General features: G+C 47.3%; 1 protein-coding gene across 2 annotated transcripts in view; it reads right to left on the bottom strand.

Moving 5' to 3' along the window:
* The window catches only part of MARCHF4 (membrane associated ring-CH-type finger 4), a 106200-nt gene extending 83478 nt beyond the window's left edge, over nucleotides 1–22722 (bottom strand). The window contains exons 1-2 of one of the 2 annotated variants that reach the window (XM_052792786.1): nucleotides 22226–22722; nucleotides 20844–22118 (exon numbers count right to left, since the gene is read on the bottom strand). In XM_052792786.1, the coding sequence (XP_052648746.1) occupies nucleotides 20844–21335 (492 nt within the window). In that variant the 5' untranslated portion in view covers nucleotides 21336–22118; nucleotides 22226–22722. Of the gene's footprint in view, nucleotides 1–20843; nucleotides 22150–22225 lie in introns of those variants that run through there. The other variant, XM_052792785.1, reaches the window with a different exon arrangement.
* Between the last annotated feature and the right edge of the window lie 1314 nt (nucleotides 22723–24036).

Here is a 24036-nt window from a genome sequence, read left to right as displayed (position 1 = left end):
CCCCAACATGAGTGGGAAGCTGGGCTCAGGCACCCTCTAGGCACGAGTGATGCACCAACTGCTGCCACCGGTTCAAGAGGCCGTGGCTTTGCTGTGCTCATTAGGGCAGGTTCTCATGCTGGGCCAGCTCCGTTGTTTAAAGGTCAATCAGACAGAAGTTGGGACACCACTGAGACAGCTGCAGGCACATTTGCGTCGGCAGGCAAGCAAGTGGGTGGGTGCACGCACATCTCTGTGTGTGTAAAAATCTCCCCCCCCCCTTCTCCAGAACAAGTATGAGCAGTGACATTACAACCACTTCTCAGTCCCCTCACTCTGTGGTTTTCATAGGGTTGCAGAATTTAGGTTGGGAAAGGTCTCTGGATTTCTTTAGTCCAACCTCCTGCTCAAACCAGGGCTGGCTTCAAGGTTGCTCAGGGCTTTGTCTAGCTGAACCCTGAAGATCTTTGAGGACTGAGATCCTACCATATCTCTGGGCCCTAGTTTCAGGGCTGCACTGCTCTCCCTGTGAAGGTTTGTTTCTGTATATCCAACGAGCATTTGCCTTGCTGCAACTTCTGCCATTGCCTCTTGTCCTTTGCTGTGCCCCTCTGGCTCTGTGGTCTCTATAATCCAACTTTAAGTAGCAGAAGACAGCAGATTTCCCCTTTCATCTTCTTGCTGCCAGACTGAACAAGTCCAACTCCCTCCACCTCTCCTCACACATAACATGATTCTGCCCCTTCACCATTTTAGCAGCCCCCACTGGACTAGCCTGGATCATCAATCTCTCTTTTGTACTGGGCAGTCTTTGGGCACTAAGAAAGAAATCTCTGAAATTGCAGCCTGCAACCACCTAATACAGACCTAGTATAGCCCTTCTTCCCAGGATGGCCAGAAGACATTGCATCCCTAATCTGGGAACAACTTCAGTGTCACTTGGGAAAAACTGCGAAGTATGAGAAAGAAAATGGCATGGCTCCATGCGTAAAAGTGCCACTGGTTTTCTTTTTCCTTTTACAGAGGTGAAGGGGACTCTCTCCTGGGACAGATACTCACATGTCAGGCCAGGCAGGCAGCTTGTTTTCTTGAAGAGCTGAGCCCAAAGTATGCTTTATCTCACTGGGCTGAATTTAGAATAATCCCTTTGAAATTGCTGTGATGTATCTTCAAATGCTTTATACTTCATTGTTGCTAGAAGGGAGTTGCTAAATTCTTGGTATCAGGATGCAATTCCATGCACAGTTTATGCCTAAGTCTGTGCTGCCATCTCCCCCTTCCCCTTGCCCTCCCCGGTGTGCTGCCCTGCCCCTTCACCGGTGCTGTGTTGGTGACCGGGTGGTCAGATCAGGGAACTGATCCAACTGAAAGATAATCAAAATTTTAAAAAAGTTGATTATTGTTGGATCGAGTCCCTGGCTGCATGGTCACTGGTGCTAGAGCTCGGAAAGGGTGGAAACGCAGAGCTGAGGTTGCTGCTCGCTATAGCTGCATGGGCTTAGATTGGCTCAGCTTGCTCATGAACACACACCACTGAGAGACCGGAAAGTCATCCTTACACTGAGGAAAGGTCTGTAGATTAGACTTTGCCTTCTTTCAGTGACACCTTTTTTTTTTTTTCCCCTTGGGAATGTCCCTGCTGCTCCTGGCTCAATTGCTGAGCACGGAGATACCGCGCTGGGAGGACACAGTTTCTGAACTGACTTTAGCCTGACTTTTCTCACTGTGGATGTTTTGCCTTCCGGCACAGCATGTCTCGTTCCACACAGCCTTTCCCCAGAGCAACTCGTTTGTGCTAGCCCAGCGCAGCCATCCCCACTCCTCATCCAGCCCAGCCCTGTCACCTCTCTGAAGTCCCCAGCAAGGTGTCAGTCTTCATTAGCAGAGGAGTGTGGGTTTTTGCTGATAGCATTTCCCAAGTAGTCTGGCTGAATACAGAGTCCTCGTGGAGCAAAGGCACTCCAGGACGTCCCTCAGTGTTGCAAGCTGGGGGCCTCGCGCTGGCATCCCCGGCCTCAGCTGGGGTAAGGGCACCCTGGGGTCTGTCCTCCCAAGGGCTTTCTCTGAGGACAGACGTACAGAAATATCTATCTCCATCCTACAGTCTGGCCCAGCTCCCTCTCTAGAGGGGATCTCTGACCTGGAAGTTTCAAGGAGATCTAACTCTTCTTTATTATAAATATCTGGACATGTCAGTGTCAGAGGGAGATGCATCCCTCTTTATCCTTCCCAATGGTATTAACTAGACAAATCAGGAAGAAATTAATTAAGCAAAAAAAACCCCAGGCTGAATACCTGGGAAAATGGCTTGAATCACCTTATGATCAACTCTTAGGGACTTGAGGGAGACTGTGGTACTCCTGGCATTTGAAAACAAGTGTGGAAAAGCAACAGAGAAAGCAAAGGGAGCAATGTGTTGGTGCTGGAAGTTATGAACTGGAAAGGAAACAACAAGCCTTTGATAGCTGTGACACTGCTGGAAGAAGGATAGATTCAGCCAGCTCAGATTTTGAAAAATCCCAATAATGTAAATTCCTTAAGTACAAGCCAAGCCTATGAATAAGATAAATCTCTTAGTCACTTTGCCAGTGATATCCTTCTAATCTCATCCTTCCTCAATGATGCTGCTCAGAGAATGAAACACTTTGCATAAATTGGTTTGCTGCTCAGAGCAATCACTCATGCCTCCCACCCCAACCCCAGGATTAGAGAAGTCCCCTGGATTAAGGCTGTTACTATTTTGAGTCCAGGGTGAACCAGCTAAGCAAGGGCTCAAGGGAACTTTCAAGCAATTACAAGAGAGAGAGAAAAAGAGAAGGGGAGGCGAACAGGAGGCCACCACTGTCTTAGGTAACAGCATGTCCCACACTGGTGTGGAACTGTACTTAAAGTGCTTTACAAACAGAAATGACCCATTAACAAGGAATTATCAACATATGCATGGGAAGGCAACAATAATGCAAAGGCCAACCAAGCCAACCTTTTCTTAAATAAAAATGACATTGCACTGACAGTGCTGTTTCCAGAGGTGCTGAGTGCCTTGTTCCCCAGCAGACATCTCCGTCTGCTGAGTAGGCCCAGCAGCTTGAAATTCAGAGCCAAGGTCTGCTGAGCTGTCGCTCCCAAAACAAAGATTGGAAACAACCTGCTCAACGTTAAAAAGTGAGCTGGGAACCAGAAACAGATCCCCTGAGCTCTGATGCCCAAGAAGCGTGGTGGACCCATTTACACCCAAATGAGGAGCACCTCAACACCAGCTCAGATTTCAGACTGACTTCAGGTCCCTTTATGGAGGTGAAAAGATCATTCTGGATGCCAAAAAGAGGAAAACCATGCCTGTTCATCCAAATTACACCTAAGACCACCAACAACCATTTGCCTTTTGCTTACTGTTCCCTTGTAGCACACACACACAAGAACTGTTCTCAGTACTACTTAGGTAGCATATACTGTAATAAAGTATGTAATCCCTTAAAATACAAGAGCTTTCCTTATAATCCATGCTTGTATAAACCCCGACAAATATTTGATACATTTTTATCACACCAACAGGAAATAGTTTTAACGTCTCTGACAGACATAAGAATTTTCAGAAGTGCCTGTCACATGTTTACTATGTCAGTCCGCAAGAATTGCTCCCTCTCACTATTTCTCTGTGGAGACCCTCTCTACCGATGCTCTCCCCTCCCCACAGGAGAGTTTCCAGCAGCAACGCCAGCTGGATACTGGAAAGGGGAAAATATTGACTCCTTGGAAGCCAGACGAGTTTTGCTGCTAGCAGCATCAGACTGAACTTTCAGTGTTTTGCCAGGAGAATGGTATCCTTGTGCAGTTTCTGCCTAGGTTTGCAGAACAGCTTCTCTGGGCTTCGGTTAATTAAAATACAGTATGTCTTGCACAACTTTTGAACTCTATTTCTATGAGAGATATGCGGGGCTGCAGGCTGTCCGTCAAATTCTGCATGTGCCCCATGCCAAGACTGTAGTTTTCTATTTGACTGTAAATCAACCATTTTAATTAGATGTAAGACAATTATTATTGGGTTTTAGTGAGTCATTTTTCTCTCAGTAATTAGTAGTTGTCAGTTCAACTCAGCCCAGTGCTGGTGTAACCCAGTGACTTCAAGGCTGTGTTTAAAACCTCTTTTTTCCTACACAGCGGTTCATCATAAACGATATTGCTTTTCCTGCCTTGTCCACTGCAGCTGTGTTGCGCTGTGATTATCTTGAAAACTCCCAGCCAGGCCAGCAACGAGGAGCGTTTGCTGTCTGAGCACAGAAGGGACTGCACGACAGGAGAAGAACTTGGCCAAGAAAAGGCAGCTCACCTCCTTGACCCCATTTCATTGCTATATGCTTCAAATCCTGGCTGCGTCTGTCTTGCTATAAAAACGTCAGACTGACTCTAACACTTATTTTTGCTCGCTGCTTCAGCGTGGCCTTACTTGGCAACTTCTCCCATCTGTTTACTACTCTTCAGTGTTGTGCGTGCATTTCCGAATTGCTGTTTAGTTATAATAATGCGAACACTCAGCATTTGCAGAGCACCTAGCTTTGAAGTGGTTTAGGTGTTTTATAGTCGAGCAAGGATCCCTTACAGCTTTCCTAGAAGGAAGTGAAGATTTCTAGTCCTGCTTTATGGTGGCATGAAAGGGCCCTATGTATCACTACAGGTGAATCCAGATCCAGACAGACTATATCTAGATGTAGCAGCTATATGCACACTGGGTATCTCTATTCCCACATAATCGATGGAGGTCTAGTCAATGTTGACAGCGGAGCCCCGGAGTGAGTCAGCTGAGCAAATGTAGGTGTCTAGCTCTCCAGCTCCACTGACTGTATTGACTAGGGGCACGATTACCTACCTCGAGATGTTTTCCACTAAGAAATCATTGTGTGGGCATGAGTCAAGCTCTTGATTTTTCACTGCCTAGACACCCAGTCCACATGCAGACACCTACGCTGCAACACTCGCATTGAGGTGTCTGCAATCCGGAGCTGCGTTCCGCCTCAGGGATGTACCCAGGATCACAGTTGTTTCAGAGGAGAAGCTGAGATCCCTGGGTTGCTATTCATCCTCCTTCATCAGCTTGAACTGGAAGAGGAACCTCCTCTAGTCAAGCTGTCACCATGGGGGAACTACTTTAAATGTGTCCTCTTAACGCCAGTGAGCAACCCTCTGCCTGGGTTGGGACCTGTTTGGTATCCAGTGACCAAGCTGCCACCTTGACTCTAAAACCTGGGTTTTGCTAAGACTGATCTCTAGGATAACTCTCATCTCAGAGGACGGTGTTTGCTGCCCAGTTCCCCGCATCCTTCAGCCTATTTCTTTTTCTCTGCCAGAAAGGCAAACCCTGGCTCTGCAGAAAGCAGAAGTGCCCCTCTCCGGGCACTCATGGAGGCAGGCCATGTCATTTTCCTCCATATCACAGCATACTGTTTGCTCAGAGGTCTTCTAACATGGGTTAAATACTGCCCTGACCGGGAAGTTTTCTTTACCACTTGTATTGTCCAGCAAGGGCTCACTACTGTTTCACAGTCACAGCCCCAACATCCCAGTATCTAAAGTGCTCAAGCCTAAACCAAGCCTTTCTGAAACATCCTCATATCTTGGATCTTTCCAGGTCAGCCTGCTTTCATGACCTGGTGAGCCTCATAGCTGACCAGACAGATGGAAAGATCTTTTTCAGTGGGTGGACACAGAGCACTTGTATGGGGATTGAAAAAACAAAAGACACACAGGCCTGATCCGTGGGCCACTGTGATTCAGCCCAGTCATGACACACTGCGAATCACCATGCTGCGCTGGATATGCCATGCACATGCGACTGGGAGAAACAGCCAAAGTGCTGATCTGTGAGTACAAATGTACCAGTAACAGTGAAGAGTAGTTACCTTTCAAAGACCACTTTCTGCACAGGAACATCCCTGGCTGGGGGAGCTCTTGGTTGTTGTGTTGTGTCTTGAACCCTGCAGTGAGCTCAGGAGAGACCTCCAGGAAAGCACCTTGCAGCAGCCTGAAACTGCTGCATCTGCTCAACAGCCCAGATGTGCACCGCGGCATCAAGCTGCTCTCTGCAGGAAAAGCTGACCCACAAGTGACCACTTAATCTCCTTCTCTATCCAATTTGGCTCAGCCACGTGCCACCTGCCTTCCACCACACTGCTGCAAATATGCGCACAGCCAATCCCTGACTAATAGTGAGCGCTGGGATCAGCGCACGCTGCGGCAGTGTGTGATGGCTGGCTGTTGCTTGGAAATCATGCCGATCCTCCAAAGACAGAGGGGTCAGGGAGTGTGTTAGTGAGAACCTAGGTCCCTGACCTCCGTGGTCCTCCAACTCTCTCATGAAAGCCCCAGAGGGTGTGCAGTCCAGGAGTGGAGCAATGCACTGAAGATACCTATCTCCAATGCTGCTATGCACATTTCAGGAGGGAAGAAAAACAGCTCAAGGCAATGTAGACACAGTGATTTAAAAGGAAACGGATTAAAGACAGACACGTGAGTGCAGCTGTGTCCCAGCAGTTATGCCATATGCATTTATAGGTAGATGGATATCTGGCAAAAATCCCTTCCTCCCCCTGACAGGTTATAAATCATGGGAAGGGCTATTATTCATCCTGCAGCCCACCCATTACACCTGAAGCTATGTCAGAGGGTTACCAAACAGTGTCAACCAGGAGGACTCGTGGGTTTTATCTCACCCCTGGGAAGCAAATACCACAGGGCAGTCTGAGAAAGGGGACTCAGGGGGTGCATATTTGTCCCATACATGGTTAAGGCAGGCTGAATGGCAGGGATCTGGATGGTTTTCCCAATCTCCATGTGTTTGTACAGCCTCTTTTTGAGTCATCAGCATTTCCAGCATACAAATAGCTAAGTGCCTTAGGAACATTTACCTAGGGGTAGAGACCTTGGCCAGTACTGATGGCTGGTAAGCGTATGAAAATGCAAAACAGCTGTCGGTGGAAGTGAGTTTTGAACTCCAGGTTGCTTCATTTCCAGCTGAGCAAATTTTCTCTTATTTTACAGGATACAGAGAGAACATACTGTCTTGTGCCTAAGCACCACTCCTTGTCTCTGCAATACAACAGAACAAGTAGCCTAATCAGGCCAAAATGCAGAGCATGCTGAAAAACTGGGAACATTCAGGATGTAGTTAGAGAAGGTGAAAACCTCCCCTGTAGCCTAAGAGGGCTGGTACTGCTGCTCCAATCACAGCGCTTAGGGGCAGAGGATTATCTGGTGAGAAAAGGCAGAGAGTTACATTCTCCCATTGGAGAGACATCATCTGGAGAGGGATGAAATTATAAATCCTATGGAAGGAGATACGCAAGTGGGGAAAGGCAGAACTGGGAGTGATGCAAAGAAGCAAGGAGCAGATGAACGTCATTGGGCTCTTTTGGTGGTGGTGGGATCGCCTGCAGGAACAAACCAGTCAGGCTCCATCAGGTGCAACACAACCTTGTGCTGATCACAGAAGCAAAGCACGTGTTTTCCAGCTTCTTCTCTCCCAAGATCATCCTGCTGCACCTTCTGTTTCATCAGAGAAACCCTATCTCAGTGGCCTCCTCGCATCCATTACAGGGAAAAATAAGTGGATCCAACCCAAACAGAAAACAGAGACGTGTTATGGTAGCAAACCTCCTGCCAGCTTCAGAGACTGCAACATTTGCCCGGCATGTTTCTGATCCTCCTAAATACACACAGAGCAGCTCAGTTACATGCACACACACATTTGTACACCTTGCGTTTGCCAATAATCTCTGATGTGGAGCCTCTGAGGCTGCTCTGTGGAAATCCATAAGCCTGTAGCTGTCTCTGCATCCCCCTTGGCTTACCATGACAGTAACAACTTCTGAAGAGTCCCAGCAGCTTAGTTTGCTTTCCTACTGACCGATGCACTCTGGCTGCCTCTGATCGAAGCTCCTCCTCTTGTTAAGTTGCACAGAATTATTTCTGATATTCTCCCCACCGTTCATGCTAACTTAACCGTCTACAATCACTCCCACGATCACCTGGCTCTCCACTCCAGTTTGGTTTACTGTAGCTATCAAGTGACACGCAGGGTGACACGCAGGGCTCTGCAGGCTTGGGAAAGAGGTGCTGCCATCAGCCAACTACAAAAGGTGTTGGTTCAGGCTTTCAGGCTATCCTAGGACAGCCCTACATCAACCCCCTCCATGCCTGTACTGCCTAAAGGGCAAACACCATCATCTGGCTGGATGTGACTGCCCTGCTGTGAAGTGCCCTTGGAAGAGGCTGCCTGAAGTAACAGATCCTGGACTGTGATCAGTGGAGAAGACTCCAAAACTTTTACTATGTGGTTCCTCAGTTTTCCTAAATGTGTAATTTTCTGAAATACTTAGTATTGCATTCAAACTTGCTAGGCTCAGCCTCTGCTGGCAGATGGATCTTTGTCTTGCCTTTTTAAAACAGAATAGAGAACAAAAAATCAAAACCAGAAGTTCTCAGAGCAATGGAGCCAAACAAAGTTAGGTATCCCCAATTTGTACCTGGGAGTAAGGTGGCTTCTTTGATGTTGAACAGGGGTGGACCTCTTATGACAGTTCTCCTCCATGGCATCACAAACCCAACGTGGGCAGTATGCCCCACTTGGCCACTTATTTTCATGCAACTCATAAAAGCTTAAGAATTCTGCAGCATTTATTTATCAACGGTGGCTGAATTTGGCAAAGAAGTTTAAATGTCACTGAGTGTATCTCATGGACTTAGAAACAGAACTTACATGGACAAGTACTGTTGCTTAGGAAAGCAAGCTAGAAAGAGAGAAAAGAATATTTTTCATTTTTATTAAAGTACATCTTGGGACAGGTTGTGAACAGCTTTCTAGACAAATTAATTGAAGGCAGAAAGCAAAAATAGCCTGTAGAAAAGAGAATGACTGTGAGCTTCCAGAAAGCAGCAATTGTAACAGAATGCTTTTGTTTGTTATAAAGAGACTAATGGCTGTTTTGGTAGTCATTAGACAACGTATAATAAATTTCTGCTACGTTGCATATTTTTAAAGATTCCTAATTTTTCAAAATCTGCTTTTGCAAAGTTGAAAACCTTAGTTACAGACCTCTTTTTGCTTATCCTTCTGTTCAATTTAAACAGAAACAGTTCTTGTTCAATCAAGCTTTTCTACAACCAGTATTTCTATAAGACTCAGATTTGAAATAGTATCACCTCTTGGAGGTTTAGTGATTATTGGATCAAGAAGTGTCTTGGCTATGACAAACAGAAATATCTGAGCCTTTGCTATTATTAGCGATGTTTGTTCTCATTCTTCAATCTATGGCTGGGCGGCTATTTTCCCTTGGTATTTACCTGACTACTATTACAAAAATCTCAGCCCCTGTCCAAATCCACTCTGGGGAGCTAGAGCAGACATTTAATCCTATCATTTGCATAGGTCCTCCTAAAATCACTGTAAAGGCTAAGGGGAGAGCTTATTGCTGTCTTGAGCCACCTCATGGAAAGGTACAGCAAAGAGAGCCAGACTCTTCTCAAAGGTGCATGGTTGTAAGACAAGAGGCAACAGACACAATCTGGAACACAAGAAATTCTGATTAGAAATCAGAAAAAAACATTTTCACCATAAGGGAGGTCAAATATTGGACCAGGGGTCCAGAGAGGTGAGTGGAATAGCTGTCCTTAGAGATACCCAGCTCTCAGCTGCGCAAGGCCCAGAGCAACCTGATCTGGTCGAATCTGCTTGTGTAGGGTGTTGGACAAGGTGACCTCCAGAGGTCCCTGCATTCTAAATTATTCTGGGGTTGTGTGATTTTGTTTGACCTGAGCTATAACACTCAGAACTGTCACCTTCACCTGACATTTGCATCACATGCCTCAGCACTCCTCCAAAGAGATGAAGCTCTTGTCTGGCAACACCAAGAAAAAGGTGAGAGAAGAAATTTCTTGAATAGCTGCAGGATGGGAAGGCCAAGGGCTTTCCTGCAGATTTTCGCATGTCTGCAAGAAGGGCAAGAAATGAATCCATAAGGACCGGGAAAAAGAATAACGATGGCAGCTGGGCCAGGTTATGGCAGCTTAGCAAGCTGGATTTTATGTAGGAGTCCTCAATGCAGGCTTTGGGGGCTGTAGAAATGTTTTTCTTAGAAATGATGTAGCTATCCTGTCTATGAAGAAAATTTTCCAAATGTGGGTTAAATGTAGGTGACAGCACTACTTCTCTCATATGTCAGAGGAGGCTATGAACTGGTTTTTCCTAACTAGCTGAATCCCATGCATGTTTTCCCAGGCTGAAAGTTTCTTGCTTTCAATCTAATGTGGAATAAAACAGTATTCAACACTGAACTTTTTCCATGAGAGAAATCTTCTCTGCCAGCCAGCCCAAGGGTTTCTGAAGCTGGTTTCTAAGGATGCACACAGTACACAGTCCTTTCTGTGACAGAAAAGACAAAAGTTCATATGCAAAGATAGTTTCAGTTCCTTGTTTCCCCAGACGTTCTCCTTGGGCACTGCAACAATTTCCCATTGTTGGAGATTTTAAAATCAAGATGGGATATTTCTTCTCCAGTCCTTGCACAGCTATTAACCTTCAAGCGGGAATTTCATTGAGGGAACTTATTTCACTGCTGTTATAGAGAGGTTCAGACTAGACTAGCCCAATAATCCCCTCTGGCCCTAAATCTTGTAAGAATTCACCTCTCTTCAATGTTAAGGAAATGTTGGGTTTTTATGTCCTAAAATGTGAACTCTTTAGGGCAAGAAAAGCCTTTGCTTCACTTCTTGGTGCAATGCTTGACATACTGACATCCTCTAAAGGTTACCACAGTATTAAAATAAAGAATGGTCTAGAGGCCAGAAGCACCTATAACTTTACTTCTGTCTCTTGTGCAAACCCTCTCTTTAATTACTTAACTGCTATTTCTCTCTGATATAGTATTTTATTATTACCTACTTTTCTTGAATGCTCATCTGATCTGTCTTAATGTTCTTTTAATATCAGTTGGAATGGGATAATAATCTGCTTGTACTTCTCCAGCACCTTTAATCCTGGCAGGTCCTAGTGCACTCAACAAGGAGAAAAGGAAAGGGAAAGTGCTTCATTCATCAGACAGGGCAAGGTCATGCAGGGTATCAGACAGGCTGGAAAGACCTGACACAACTAAAAGTGTTGGGGTGTTTGGAGGGGTAGGTTTAGCCCATGGCCCTGTACTTGCAGAAAGTGCAAACCATCCTTTGAGCTTTAGTTCACCGCCTGCATGAAATTGCCAGGGTAGGTGCTGATGTGATGTGGGTGAAGTGTCAGCAGGAATCCTGCGTGCCAATGCTGTATGTTTTGTCTTCATCAGATCCATCCACAGCGCTTTCTTGGCTCTCCCAAAGACTGGGAATTGGAGTAAAAAGCTATCCAGGATCTACCTGGGCAAGGCCAGGGAACACTCACTGATGGGAGGGGAGATGCACGGCGAAGTTCTCAGGGAAACCACTTCTTCCATCAAAATAGCAGTCAAAGAATTGATCTTCACACCTTGGTTTTGACTCAACTGAAGCAGGGCAATGCCTGTGCTGGGAAGGCAGACAAGAAGGAATCACAGAAATGAAGGCAAGAAATGAGGATCTGAGCAAGTATCTGTGCAACCCAAAAGAAAGCAAATGAAGATCTGGGCACAACATGAATACACAGCTGGGAGGTGAGACAAAAGAAGCTCAAGTTGAGGGTAGGGTTAATGCCCCGAGTGACAGTGGTAGCACAGGAGGAAGGCAGAAAAAAGATGGACATGGAGGAAAATGTTGGATACAAGAAATCTGAGCTGATGCCAGAGCATTCAGTAACAGATGTCTAGGAGACAGGAGATCTAGGGTTGGACTAAAGAAAATCAAGCTTGCAGAACCAGCCTTAAGGGCTGACATAATGGAGGAAGTGGGTGAGCTGGGGAAAGATGGGAAAGACAAGGAGAAAGGAGCTTTGTGGGATGCCATTAGGCGATTGTGGAGGAAATGTGATGCACCCCATCAATGATAAAGTGATTGGAGAAGCAGGAGAGAAATGGGGGGTGGAGGGGCAACATTTCAAGCAGGACTGGCTGGAGGCCTGCATCTGTCAGGAAAGGTCATATTCAGCGTTGCTGAGAGCAGCTTTAACTGGGGGCAAAGAGCAGACACCTGAAGTAATGAGGATCCATTCTCTCCTCCTCCACATGGCTATAAGTGAGCAGTGACAGGACCAGCCCCAGCCATAAGTCTCATCTCTGGCCACCAAGGGATCCTTAAAGAAACACACAGCTGCTTCTTCAGCCTTTTCCTCCCAACTCTCCTCAGAAATCAAGGCAGAAGAGCTCAAGTCATTAATGACATGGAAGATTCAATAGAGTTAATGCTCACTGCATCTGCACACCCATCTGGAAGGGCCTGCTACTGCGGAGGAGAGGTCTGGGGAAAAAAGGATGCAATTCAGCAGGGCCAAGTACTGCTCCTCCACCAAGGCAGTAACGCCAACTGCACAGAGCCAAGATGGAGGAGGACTGGCCAGAAAGCAGTTCTGAAGGACATGGAGATTATATGGGATCATGAGTTGAGTAAGAATCAATAATCTTCTGTTGTTCCATAAATAAATAAATAAATAAATAAATAGGGCAACCATCACCCTGGAATGGATGGCATCTGTTATCTGTTAAGAAGGATTCAAACCTTTCTGCACTGCTCAGCACTGACAAGGACTCACCTGGAGAATTGTTTCCAACTTTAGACAGTGCATTTAAAGCAAAATATGGACCATTTGGTGAAAGTCCAGAGGATAACACCAAGGATGATTAGAGGTCTAGAAAACATGTCATAAGAGCACAGGTAGAATTGGGATTGTTTGGCCTAGAGAAGAACAGGGAATGCCATGGCTTCAGTTGTCACTTGAACTTGTAAAGTCCTTAGAGGATGAATTTTTGCTATATTTACATGCAACTACTGGATAATACCTTCAATTACTTACTGCTTGGATAAAAGAAAACAGTAAAAATAACCTCCTGTCCTCCTAATGGGCAGGGCAAGAAGAAATGGGCTGCAGCAGGAAAGATGGAGCCTCCAACCATGATCACCATTAAGAACTGGTTAGATCAGCCTCTGTCAGGATTTTGGATGGGTGGAATAATTGACCTCTTGAGACCTGGACATTGCCCAGTGCTTGGGCGTGATCAGTGCATGGATTAAGTAACAGAAGCTAAACCCACACAGTACCAGAGGTTACCATGGTGGTCACAGGGAACAACTTCACAGAGGCTGCAGCTATGGGGCCGTCTGCATCCAGTGAGGGCAAACACCTCCAAGTGCTCAATGCACTACAAACTTTAAAGGTGCTTCTTACATGGATCTCTTAGCTAATGACACATACTTTTTGCATGGAAAAGGTGACCTCACAGCCTTACCTTAAACATAAATACCCTGTCAATCAAGCAACCCTTGATGAACTTCTGCTAAGAGTGACATATAGCACAATCGGACACCACAAATACAGCAGCAGTCTTTGGCCTCCCAAACTGGTGGAATATCAAATTCATTTTCTCTCTCCTGTTCTGCAATGTTGTTCTGTATGTGGACCTGCTGGTCTAAAATGTCTAAAATGTGACTCCATGGTAAAAAGTATGGCTGACAGTCCTATTCTCCAACCCTAACAGAAGTTCCCCACAAAGTTCTTCTACAGAGGACAGAAAACTTTCTCAGGAGTCTGTTCAAGATTGAACTACCCCATCCTCCATGGAGTTCACACAGTTTTCCCCAAGCACAGCCTGGTTTCTCCAACAAACACAAGGCACCAGATGTAGGAAAGAATAAAACAACATGTAAAACATATTTTTGCTTATTATTCTCCCATTCTGTACTATCCCTTCCTTCACTCCCACCCAGGGAAGCAGGTTAAACTCATGTGGCTGTTGTGAGTGATGCCACCAGTGTTCAAGCTGCAAACAGAGGATGCTTGGATAAGATGGTACACAGGCCATAGGAGAACCTGTGCAGAGTACAGCTAGATAGGCTGGGTGGGACCAAGGTCTGATGTGTCACTTGACTTTGGCCAAGAAGAAGAGAAGGAAGAGGAGGTGAGAGAAAACCACCAAATAGCATAAAGAAGAAAAAATGACACAACAGAAGAAAAGATGTGTGAGGATTTCAGGATCTGGGCCCTGTCACTGGAACCAGTCTGCCCACCAACATTTTGCCTTATCTCATCACTTTTCACAGAAGGGCATGGGGACAGCCCATTTATTATCTACATAGGTTTCCAGGTCTTGCTGCTTTTTAACTCACCAGAAGAAAGTAATCACTCATCACTCTCCGCTGCCAACAATGTAATCTGTTCTACTGTAACCAGTGATAAATCAGAAAAGGATAAAAGGTCAGTTGTGAAAAGATGGGGGAAGCTAAGAAAGTCTTCAGCATCAAGCAATTCATTTTAGGCAAGTAACCCTGATTAACAAAGGAAAAGGAGAAAGATAAAAAGTTAACAAGCTTTTCTGTGAGTATTATTTGAGTCTGGTTTCCCATGGAAACCATATCATGTTGTTTTGGGGTTTTTTTATCTGATGGGATACACATTCCTGTTAAAGCTTTTGCTCCAGCTGAAGTTCTGTCATGCATGGACTCTACAGTGTGTAGCACAGCCAATGCTATGATCTCTCCCACAACAGGACGTTTCTAGGTTTCCTCTTCTTCATTCAGCTAGTTTTCATGAAAGTTGCAGAAATGTAATGCCTTTCGGATCTCCACTCTCTGCCAAATCTGGCTGAAATTGGCCAATAGGTCTAGAAGAGGGCTGATGAGCATCAACTCTAACAGCTAACACTGTCACATGGCTTTATTCCTTTAGAATCATCAATAAAAGGGATGGGGTGGCCATAGATATGGACCAATAACAATTGTAGTCTATCTTATTATCTTACTCCAGGCCTAGGAGCGATGAAAACATGTGCAGCACATACATAGGACACACAGCATCATAGATTTTTGGCACAACTGTATTTCTGACTTCTGGACTGGGCCGGCCTTAGATGGAAAAATACGAATGTGAGCAAAAGGCTGCCACAGAGGAGGCCCTTGCAGGGAATTAATTTTTGCTTGAAAGACAGACAACCTGAATGCAATTCAGTTTTGTACAAACAGAGCCCTTCCAGGAGCAAGTGTTGCCTTCGTGGAAATAACAGTGTCTCTACAGATGCAAACAATGGAGCTACATGCTTTTGCATTGCTTGTTCTGTCACTAACTGACATCAGCCACTGTTAATCATGGCCTGAAATGTATATTTAAGAAACAGTGACACAAACACAGACAAGTTCCTTCATGAAGCCTTTTACATGGGGAAAAGTGAAAGAAAAGAAAAACTGCTCCTCAGGCTAGCTAGTGCCACTGAAATAAATGGGTCAGGCATCAGAGTTTCAGCAGGCACAAAAGGTGAAAACCCTGTCTCCTCGAGCAATTAGAAGTCAATGGGATTAGTGGCCTTCACTATTATTTATAGAAAATCCGCTGTGTGCACAACATTATTGAAATACAGGGGTCAAGTCTCTGCTACTGGATGCCTACCCTTTTGCTGTTGAAGTTAATGGGAACTTTGCCAATCAACTCTGTGGCAACAGAGTCTAAATCTAAAATAGATGACATCCTAGGCTCCATTCAGTTGATGGCTCAAGCAAAGCTTCTGCTGAAGCCAAAAATGTTCTGCCTCCACAGTATAGACTTGATCCTGGGACAGATGAAACGATAGAGTTAGGTATAGAGGTGTTAAGATTCAAAGATGGGAAGGCAGAGAGGTAGACTGCAAATGTCACAGGAAGCATCTTCCCTTCCTTTCTGTCATAAATCACAATATACAGATTAAAATCTAAAGGGCTGCATCCCAGCATCTCTTACTCTTCAGTTTTAGCAGGACTGGCTGTTTTCCAATGAATGATTCTCCTTCTAACACCAAGTAAATGAATCCTGTGGGAACACACCTATGAAAAGTACATGGATGGGAAGCCTGCACTGTCATTATGTGATTCGACATGTTTGAAAACAGTGTGCTGATGGTCTAGCCAATTTGGTCAGACCCCACCAAACGCCAGCATCTCCCTTCCTGAGTTTCCCTGGCTTTGGACATGCTTGTGATGCTGGCTGCACAGTTGTTTCTTCTTCCACTCATTCATTGTCACGCTCGTGCCCTGAATTCTGCCACAGGCTACCTCTTTCCCTCTTTGTCTCACTCTAGAAAAGAGGTACCTGATTCTGCTCTATTTTACGACGTTGTAAATCAGAAATGAAGCATCCCAGAGACTTCTTCCACTCCCCTGCTGCTGAGAGACCAATCTGTAGAGTGGCAGTATTTCCTGGCTTAGTTCATGCCTTCTCCGCAGACACTACCAGGCGGGAAGCTAATGACAGCTTTTGCCTGTTTCTGTATTTATAACAGGAATGGAGTTGAGATTCTGACATGTTTTTTCAAGCAACGCACGCCAATGACCAGCCATTCGATGGTACTAACCATACACTGAGCCTACATAGGGTGCCCAAGAATGGTGTGTTAATCCAGACCAAGTAATTTAGGGCCACCTTAGCATTAGAGAGGCCCTGAGCATGGCAGGTGCCTACATGTTGAAGACATTACAATACATGTGGATGAAATCCAGACATGCCCCTGGAGAGGCAGATCTCACTGGCCATGCACAGGGGCTGGTGAGCTGTGGGGCTGGAGACCAGCCCCAGGGCTTCGCTCCTCTTCAGTGTTACCCTGATCTCTAGACTGGCTTCAGACCTGAAGCATGAATTTTACTTTCAGAAAAGTTATCATTAATTGTGATGACTCTAGATATCCTTAATAACCACATGGCTTTGCAATCCTTTATTAAACTTAGTCAACTTCTTTGTCCTTAGCAACAAGGAGCTCCACAGCCTCATGACATATCACATGGAAATGCATGTCCTAATATCCATTATAAGTTGTCTTCCCTTCCAATTTCCTTGAAGGTCTTCACGTTCTCATATTACTGAGTTAGCGTCCCTAAAGTCTGGAGGAGGCTTCAGTGGGAAGAATAGTCTATTTTCAAACATTTCTATTGAATACCGAACTAAGTCCAAGCTAGCAGCCTGCAGGCAAAAGAGTCCACAGTCTGTTCTCTCTGATCCTCCTGAGCCAACCAATCCTATCTGCACTGACTTTTCAAATCTCCATCTTTACAGTATTTTTCCCCAGAACAGAGAAATAGAGAAACGCAGACAGAAACTGACAGGTAAGAAAAGATGTACGCATGCTCTAACTGACAATATAACAAGCAATCCTTGAGACACACTGATTTCCAAATTATCTCAGTTTCATTTAAGAATGCTTTTCTATTTATTTTCAGCACAGCTAGCACCAACTCTGAGCTCCTAAACCCTGCCATACTGCTAACTCCTTGTGACATGGGCAAACAGTTGATCTGCTGTTGTGAAAGGACTTTTAACCCATGCCTTTTCCTGCTGCTCTCCATGACTTGCTTTCAGCTTGGATCCATACCAAGCACTGTGAAACATTTGTGAGAGTGGAGCTCATCTCGGTTTCTTTCTCTTGCAGAACATTGTCAGAGATCCAGGAAAGCAGACAAAATTCTGCCAATGCTGAGCATTAACCAAAACAGAAGAAAATACTCCAGCATCTTCCTTTCTCACTTTCTCCCCAGAGCTTTGCCATTCAATCCAGGGTCTCAGAATTAGCTGACACAATGGTGCAGGATGCTCACTCAGTGAAACTTTTGAAAATGCCAAGCAAGCCCCCGAAAGGCAATACCACTACCAAGCTCAGAGTTCAGCTCATCAGCTTTCACAATGTTAAGCCCTTGTTTTCAATAAAAGCAGTTGACTTTTTCAACTGCCACACCTGAGCAAAGCTTGCTCTTCATGCCCTCAAAACGGGAGTCCAGATGCTGTGATCACCTGGCCATCTTTCTCGCCCGCACCACTGGTTTCTCTCGAGTAACATGCAAGGATCAGAACAGTTTTACAATAACGAGCTTTACTCCTTCCTACGGTCCTCAGCAGATTTTTAAATGAAAGAATCAGCTTACCCGTAAGAGCCACAAACAAACATGAGGAGCTTAAGATATAAGCAATTCAGTAGCCTGAAGTATCATGCGTGTAGGGCAATCATAAATTTAAAGTGAAAATCCCTACTGATTTTGTTTTGCATTAGATATTAAATAAAACCTACTTGCGAAGCCAGATTAGTAAGAAACCTTTTTGGCTGTTGTAATTTTTTTTTTTTTTAAATCAAAACAGGATTAAAACATCTTTTGGAGACTCGCTGTCATTTTATCTGGGTAAACAAGCTTAGAGCGCCTAACAGTCAATTTATAATGAAGGCTTTTGTTCTTGGTACCGTGATGCAGCCCTGCAAATTTGCCCACAGCTGCAGCAGTTTCAGATGTTTTTGACAGGTAAATAAAACACTGTTTATATCTCTCATTGTTATTAATCCACAGAGTAAAGAACTAGCAATTACATTTTGTTTCCAAGTGGATAAATTTTCATGATGATCTTGGCAGGGGTGGTATAGAATAATGTGCATCTATGACTTTTATAGTTGTGAGGGTCCAAAACATGAAGGGTCTTTGCTCAGCTGTTGAGTTGGAAAACAAATGGGAAATAAAGGCTAAACCAGTAATAACCACCATAATAAAAAAGAACATGGAATTTGGGATTTAGCCCTGTTGGAGTTTTATGGACGTAAGGGCCAAATAAACCAAACTGCAGGTCTTGACATCAGCTGCACTCATTCAGCTCTCAGTTATTCTGAACCGTACTTCTAGGAAGCTGTGTCAGGATCTGGCTGTGCTTTAAAACCCCACGATTCAGACCTCCATAATGACTTGTGCTTCCCAGCTGCTGTGGGGCAAAGGGTTTCAGATACTCCTCAAGCCATGCTGGTGATGAAAAAATTATTTGTGGAATAAGGTACTGCTCAGGGATGAGTGGCAGAATCCAGTTGTAAGTGTCTTATTATATTGGTCAGAAACTGTGAGAAGCAAAAAAGAGAAATCCTGGTGAAACTCTATTAGATGCCAGTCACATCTGCTCAGCTTCTCACTCAGGTAGTCTGGCAGATGGTCAGCAAATAGTCTCACTTTTACAATGCAACCTACACAGGTTTTCTGTGTGAAAATTAGCATCCAATTATTTTCGAGCATTAATGTTCTCCAAGGAAGCAAGTTACCTCTATTTTATTTCTGCTTAGGCTCTATTTTCTCACACACGTAAGCCAATCTTGCAGGCACTACGTCTCGTGTACGCAGACAGAATGCCAAGCCAGGGAAGAGTACTAGAAATGTGGAATAATGCAAATTCCCAGAGAGAGAGTTGCATGACTTCCAACTTTTAGAAAAGACAGGGAGGAGACAGTCAAGTGAGGGAGGCATACAGCATCTCCAAAAAAGAATGATTTCCCCCACCCCCAATCTAAAAGCCTGTGGTGAAAATTGTGTCTCACAGCTATCAGTCAGCTGCATAAACCATTAGAGAAGGCTACAGTCCATTGAGCACCCAGCTCTGATCTATGAGACCCTTGGTATGACACATCCAGCAGGGCTGTGGGTATTTAGATGAGTTGGTGGCAGGCCCTGCTTCTCCCAAAGAAGAATGGGAGCCCACTCCCCACCTCCCCACCACCATCCTCGCACCGACACAAGGGAAGGCACGATCACTGCATTACAGACGTGGGTAGCCTTGGGACAGGCGGGACATCTGCCAGAGCGTGGCCACTCTCAGATGAGCACTGGCTCTCCTCAGCAGAGCACACAGGTCCATGAAGGGGAAAGACGGCATGGGGCAAAACCCGTTTTGCTCAAGATTTCAACGTATCGTCTTTCGTGCCAGGATCTCTTCCTAAAATGGAAATGGGTATCAGCCAAGTCGAACCTCGCAACCCTTTCTCGTGCAAGGATCCCTTATTATCACAGGTAACAGGACTACCCAGAGTAATAAAGGTTATCTGCATATCCGGGCTTGATCCCACAAGCAGAGGTCTGCAGCTTTCCTTGCCGCCTGCAGCTGTGTCACGTTAGCTACAAATGTTGCTGTGTATATCACTGTAAGGAAGTTGCCAGCCTGAAAATATGTGAACTGCTTTTAATTGTCATTAAATAGGGAGAATAATGCCCCAGGGTGGCACCTTATGTTCTAGCGAGGTTGCGTTTGTTTCATTCTCCTGTGTGGTGGCGGGAAACTTCCCTGGCCTAACCTCGGTCTGTACCAAGGACCATCTCACGCCTGCAGCTCCAGCAGGTACAATTGTAACCAGCGGTTTTCCTCCTCTAGCTAGTGCAACTGGGAGCACGGGAGCGGTGGCAAACCCGCAGAGCTCCTACTTGCTGTCCCCTGGGAACCACCGATGAGGTGGGGCTGCCTCCTGCCACGTGTTTATACAGACTGAAGTTGTATTTTTACAAGCAAACAGCACATTAAATGCATCTTTTGCATCACTTCTGGGATCATCGCAACTGGGTACCCACGAGGCGACAAAAAGCCCCCCTCGCCCAGATGCGCTATGCTCCACGAAGGGGTCCGCGGGTCCCTGCCTTGCCACAGCTGCACGGCTCTGAGGCCGGGCACGGGCGCCTGGGGCAAGGCTGCCGGCCGGCAGAGAGGGACGGAGCGGGCCTCCACCCCACATTTCCCCGGGAAACACCACCGAGGCGCAAAATCCTGGAGCCCAGGGCCCGGGCAGAGGGCAGAGCCCCTCGGGCTCTGGGGTCCCGTTCCGGGCACGGGGGAGACGCCGGCCAGCAGCAGGCCCCAGTTCCTGCAGGCTGGAGCACCGCTGCCATCGGGCGAGCCGGGCTCCCGCCGCGGCCCGTCGCCGACCCCCCGCCCCAGCGCCCACCGCCCTCCGCGGGCTCACCTGCTCGGGCCCCTGGAAGCAGATCCTGCAGAGCGGGGTGCGGATGCCGCTGTCGACGCTGCTGCCCAGCGAGTAGCGGTCCTCGGCCTTGCCCTTGCCGAAGTCATCCGAGGAGGTGCTGCTGGGCAGGGAGGCGGGCGGCTCCCCGGCGGGGCTGCCCCACTCCTCGGCGGCCGGGCTGCCCGCTCCGCCGCCGCCGCCGCCGCCGCCGCCCGCCGCCGCCGCCCGCCAGCCGGGCCCGCGCCCCCCGGTCGGTGCGGCCCCCGCCGGGCCGCCCGCCGCCGCCGCCTCTGCGCCGCCGGGCATGGGGAGCGGCGGCGGCGGGGAGGGCGGCGGCGGCGCGGGGGGTCTCCGCAGCAGGAAGACCTTCAGGTCATTGAAGAGCATGCGGCAGCGGCACTTGAGGAGGCCTTGGTTTCGCAACATCTGTCTCGGACGGAGGAGCCCGCAGCAGCAGTAGCAGAAAATGACCGCGCCGGGTGGTATTAACATGTGCCTTTCCTTGGCAGGCGGGGACGGGGTGGGAAAGAAAAGGGCAGGAGCCGGGCGCCCCGCGGCCGGGGGGGCTCCGCTGCGGCCTCAGTGCCTGTTCGGGGGGAGGGGGGGGGCGGGGGGCTGCGCTGGCCGGCGGGGAAAGGACAAAAGCAGAGCCGGAGGGCGAGGGGGTGAAATCCCCGGCAGCCCGCTGAAAGCCGGCGAGGATGACAATTAAAAAAAAAAAAAAAAAAGAAACCACAAAAAAAAACCCCAAACCAAACCCGACTCTGCGCTCCTGGGGGATTCTTAACCCCCCTCCACAAGTTTGTGTAGAAATCAGCGGGAGGAGGAAATAAATCTCCCACGCCCGAGGGTCCGGGGGCGCGGGCGGCGGGCTCGGGAGAAAGCCCCTGATCGGCTCTCGCAACTCCTAAGCCTGTAAAAAAGAAGGGTCCACGTCTCCGGTGGGTGTGGGGAGGAGGGAGAATATGGTTCTCTCGACAGTATTTGGCATCTCAAGTAATTTTCCTTTTTCTTCTATTTTTTAATAATTTTTTTTCAATTAAAAAATAAAACCTGATCGCACGAGACCCGGTGTGCACCCAGACAAAATAGCAGCCGGTCTGGCTATTAAAATGCAAAATTGGTAGCTGTTGTTATTATCAAAATTGCCTCTTTGACAAAAAAGACCTTCACATTGTTTGTGGGAAAACACCCTACGTTTCCAACACTGTACTCCCAGGTGGCTTCAGATTTCCCCGTTGCCTTTAAAAGATTTCATTGTAAATATTAAAAGTCCTGAAAGAAATAATTAGCATTCAATGAGCTTAATCCCAGATGTACTGAGATAAAGATATTTTTATATATATAATATATATATTTTATATATATTTATATATTCTGACCTTCTCTATTCCAGCAGCTGTCTGGACCACACCAAAAAAATCAGAGCGAAATTGGTGAGGGAAGGTGGCTGTATTATTCCCTAAGCTGTTACCACTCTGGACCAAAAAAACCCGTCGAAATCGGATCTATTCTTCGCATGTAATTGACCGGGGAAACGTGGATCTTACATGGTCACGTTTCCTTTCCTCCTTTCACAAAACAGGAACGTCATCAAACGCATTGGCAGCTTGTACAGACCATTGTGGATGGCGAGGCGGCCAGGGCTCTATCAGCAATTGCAGGGACCTCCTTTTGATGCATTGGACGAGGCTCCTTCTTTCTCTCCACCACCGTCCCCACCTTCATTTTCCTCCCCTTCTGTCCTCCTCCTCCTCTGACTGTTGTTCTCTCTCACAGGCATTGACATTCAACCATCGCAAGTCTGTCGCACTCTCGCTGGCAGGAAAAAAAAAAATCGGAGCAGATAATTCTCTTCTTCCTCCTAAAAGGCTCGGATGGAGCACAATGCGCCAGACACATGGGGCAGCATGGCTTATTTTTCGTGCGGCTCCTACCGCTTTGACAACATCGAGCTGGTGTGTGCGTGTGTGCCTTTCTCCCTCAGCAGCAGCCTCCTCTCCGCTCTCCCATCCGGCTTGCCGTGATGATGTTGCTGTTGCTATCTCCCTTGGATGCAATGGGGAAGGCAGATTGTTTGCAGTGCAAGCGGGGATTTGCAGGAAGGGAGGGGTGTAACGTGGCCGCGCTCTCCTCCCTCCCCCGGCATTAAAAAAAAAAAAAAAAAGAAAAAAGAAAAAAAAAAAGAAGCAAAAAGGCGGGGTGGGGGGGTGGGGGGGGAGAATCAAAGGGAGAAACGGGGCCCTCCCCGAGCTTTGATGCCCCGGGCTGCCGGCTGCCTGCAAGAGCCCACGCCGGGGAGGAAGGGAGGAGGGGCGGGGGAAGGGGCTGGGCGGCCGCTGCGGCTTCAGCACCACGAGCCGCGGACAGCTCCGCCGGGCGCGGGCGGGGCGGGGCGCGGCGCGGCGCGGCGGCTCCGCGCTGCTCCGCGCTGCTCCGCGCTGCGCGCCCCCGGCCCGCCGCCCCCCGCCGCCGGGCAGGCCCGGGGGGGGGCCCCGCAGCCGGCCCTGCCGAGCGCGGGCACTGCCGGAGGCGGCCCCGCCGCCTCAGAGGAGCCGGAAGGCAGCGAGGCTCCGCAGCCTGCTGAAGGCGAAAGCTCTGCGCTCCGGCGTGTTTTCAGGCCGGTTTTCACCTCCCACCAGCCGTTGCGGGGACCTATGAAAGGAGGAAACTTTCAGGGGCAGGTGGCAGCGATCGAGTGTTTGGTGATTTCTCGGGCAATGGTGCCTGCTTTACAGGTTCCCAGCAGGAAGCCGAAATCCCACTAACAAACTTTCCCCTACCAGATTAATTAGCTGCAGAGGATTTCACGGCTTAATAGCTATGATAATCAATATTTTTTCATTTCACTCCAGCAGCGTTTGCTCGCTGATAGATTTGTTTTGTTTCAGTAGCATGTGTTTCAGTAGAAATATGGGTTCCTTGTAGCCCAGTGAAGGGTAAATATGACTGAACACTTGCTTAATTAGAGATTTGCTAAAGTAACCAATGGCAGCCAAAGCTGCTAGTCCTTACACTCTTCAGCCTATCTGAAAATTTTAAGTAGCAGCTGCTGGAGTCCATTAGCTTTTCTCTGCAAACATCAGCAGGGGTGGCTTTCTCCACATTGTCCCGCTTTGTGTGTCCATGCAGCCCCATCCGGCCTCCAAATACAAGGGGAAGGTGAGCTCTCCACTAGGACTTTGTCGTTGCC

The sequence above is a fragment of the Harpia harpyja genome, chromosome 7 (genome assembly GCF_026419915.1).
Source record: "Harpia harpyja isolate bHarHar1 chromosome 7, bHarHar1 primary haplotype, whole genome shotgun sequence".
NCBI classification, from domain to species: Eukaryota; Metazoa; Chordata; class Aves; order Accipitriformes; family Accipitridae; genus Harpia; species Harpia harpyja.
The sequence above is the reverse complement of the archived record's forward strand: the minus strand, read 5'-3'. Positions and strand labels throughout refer to the sequence as shown.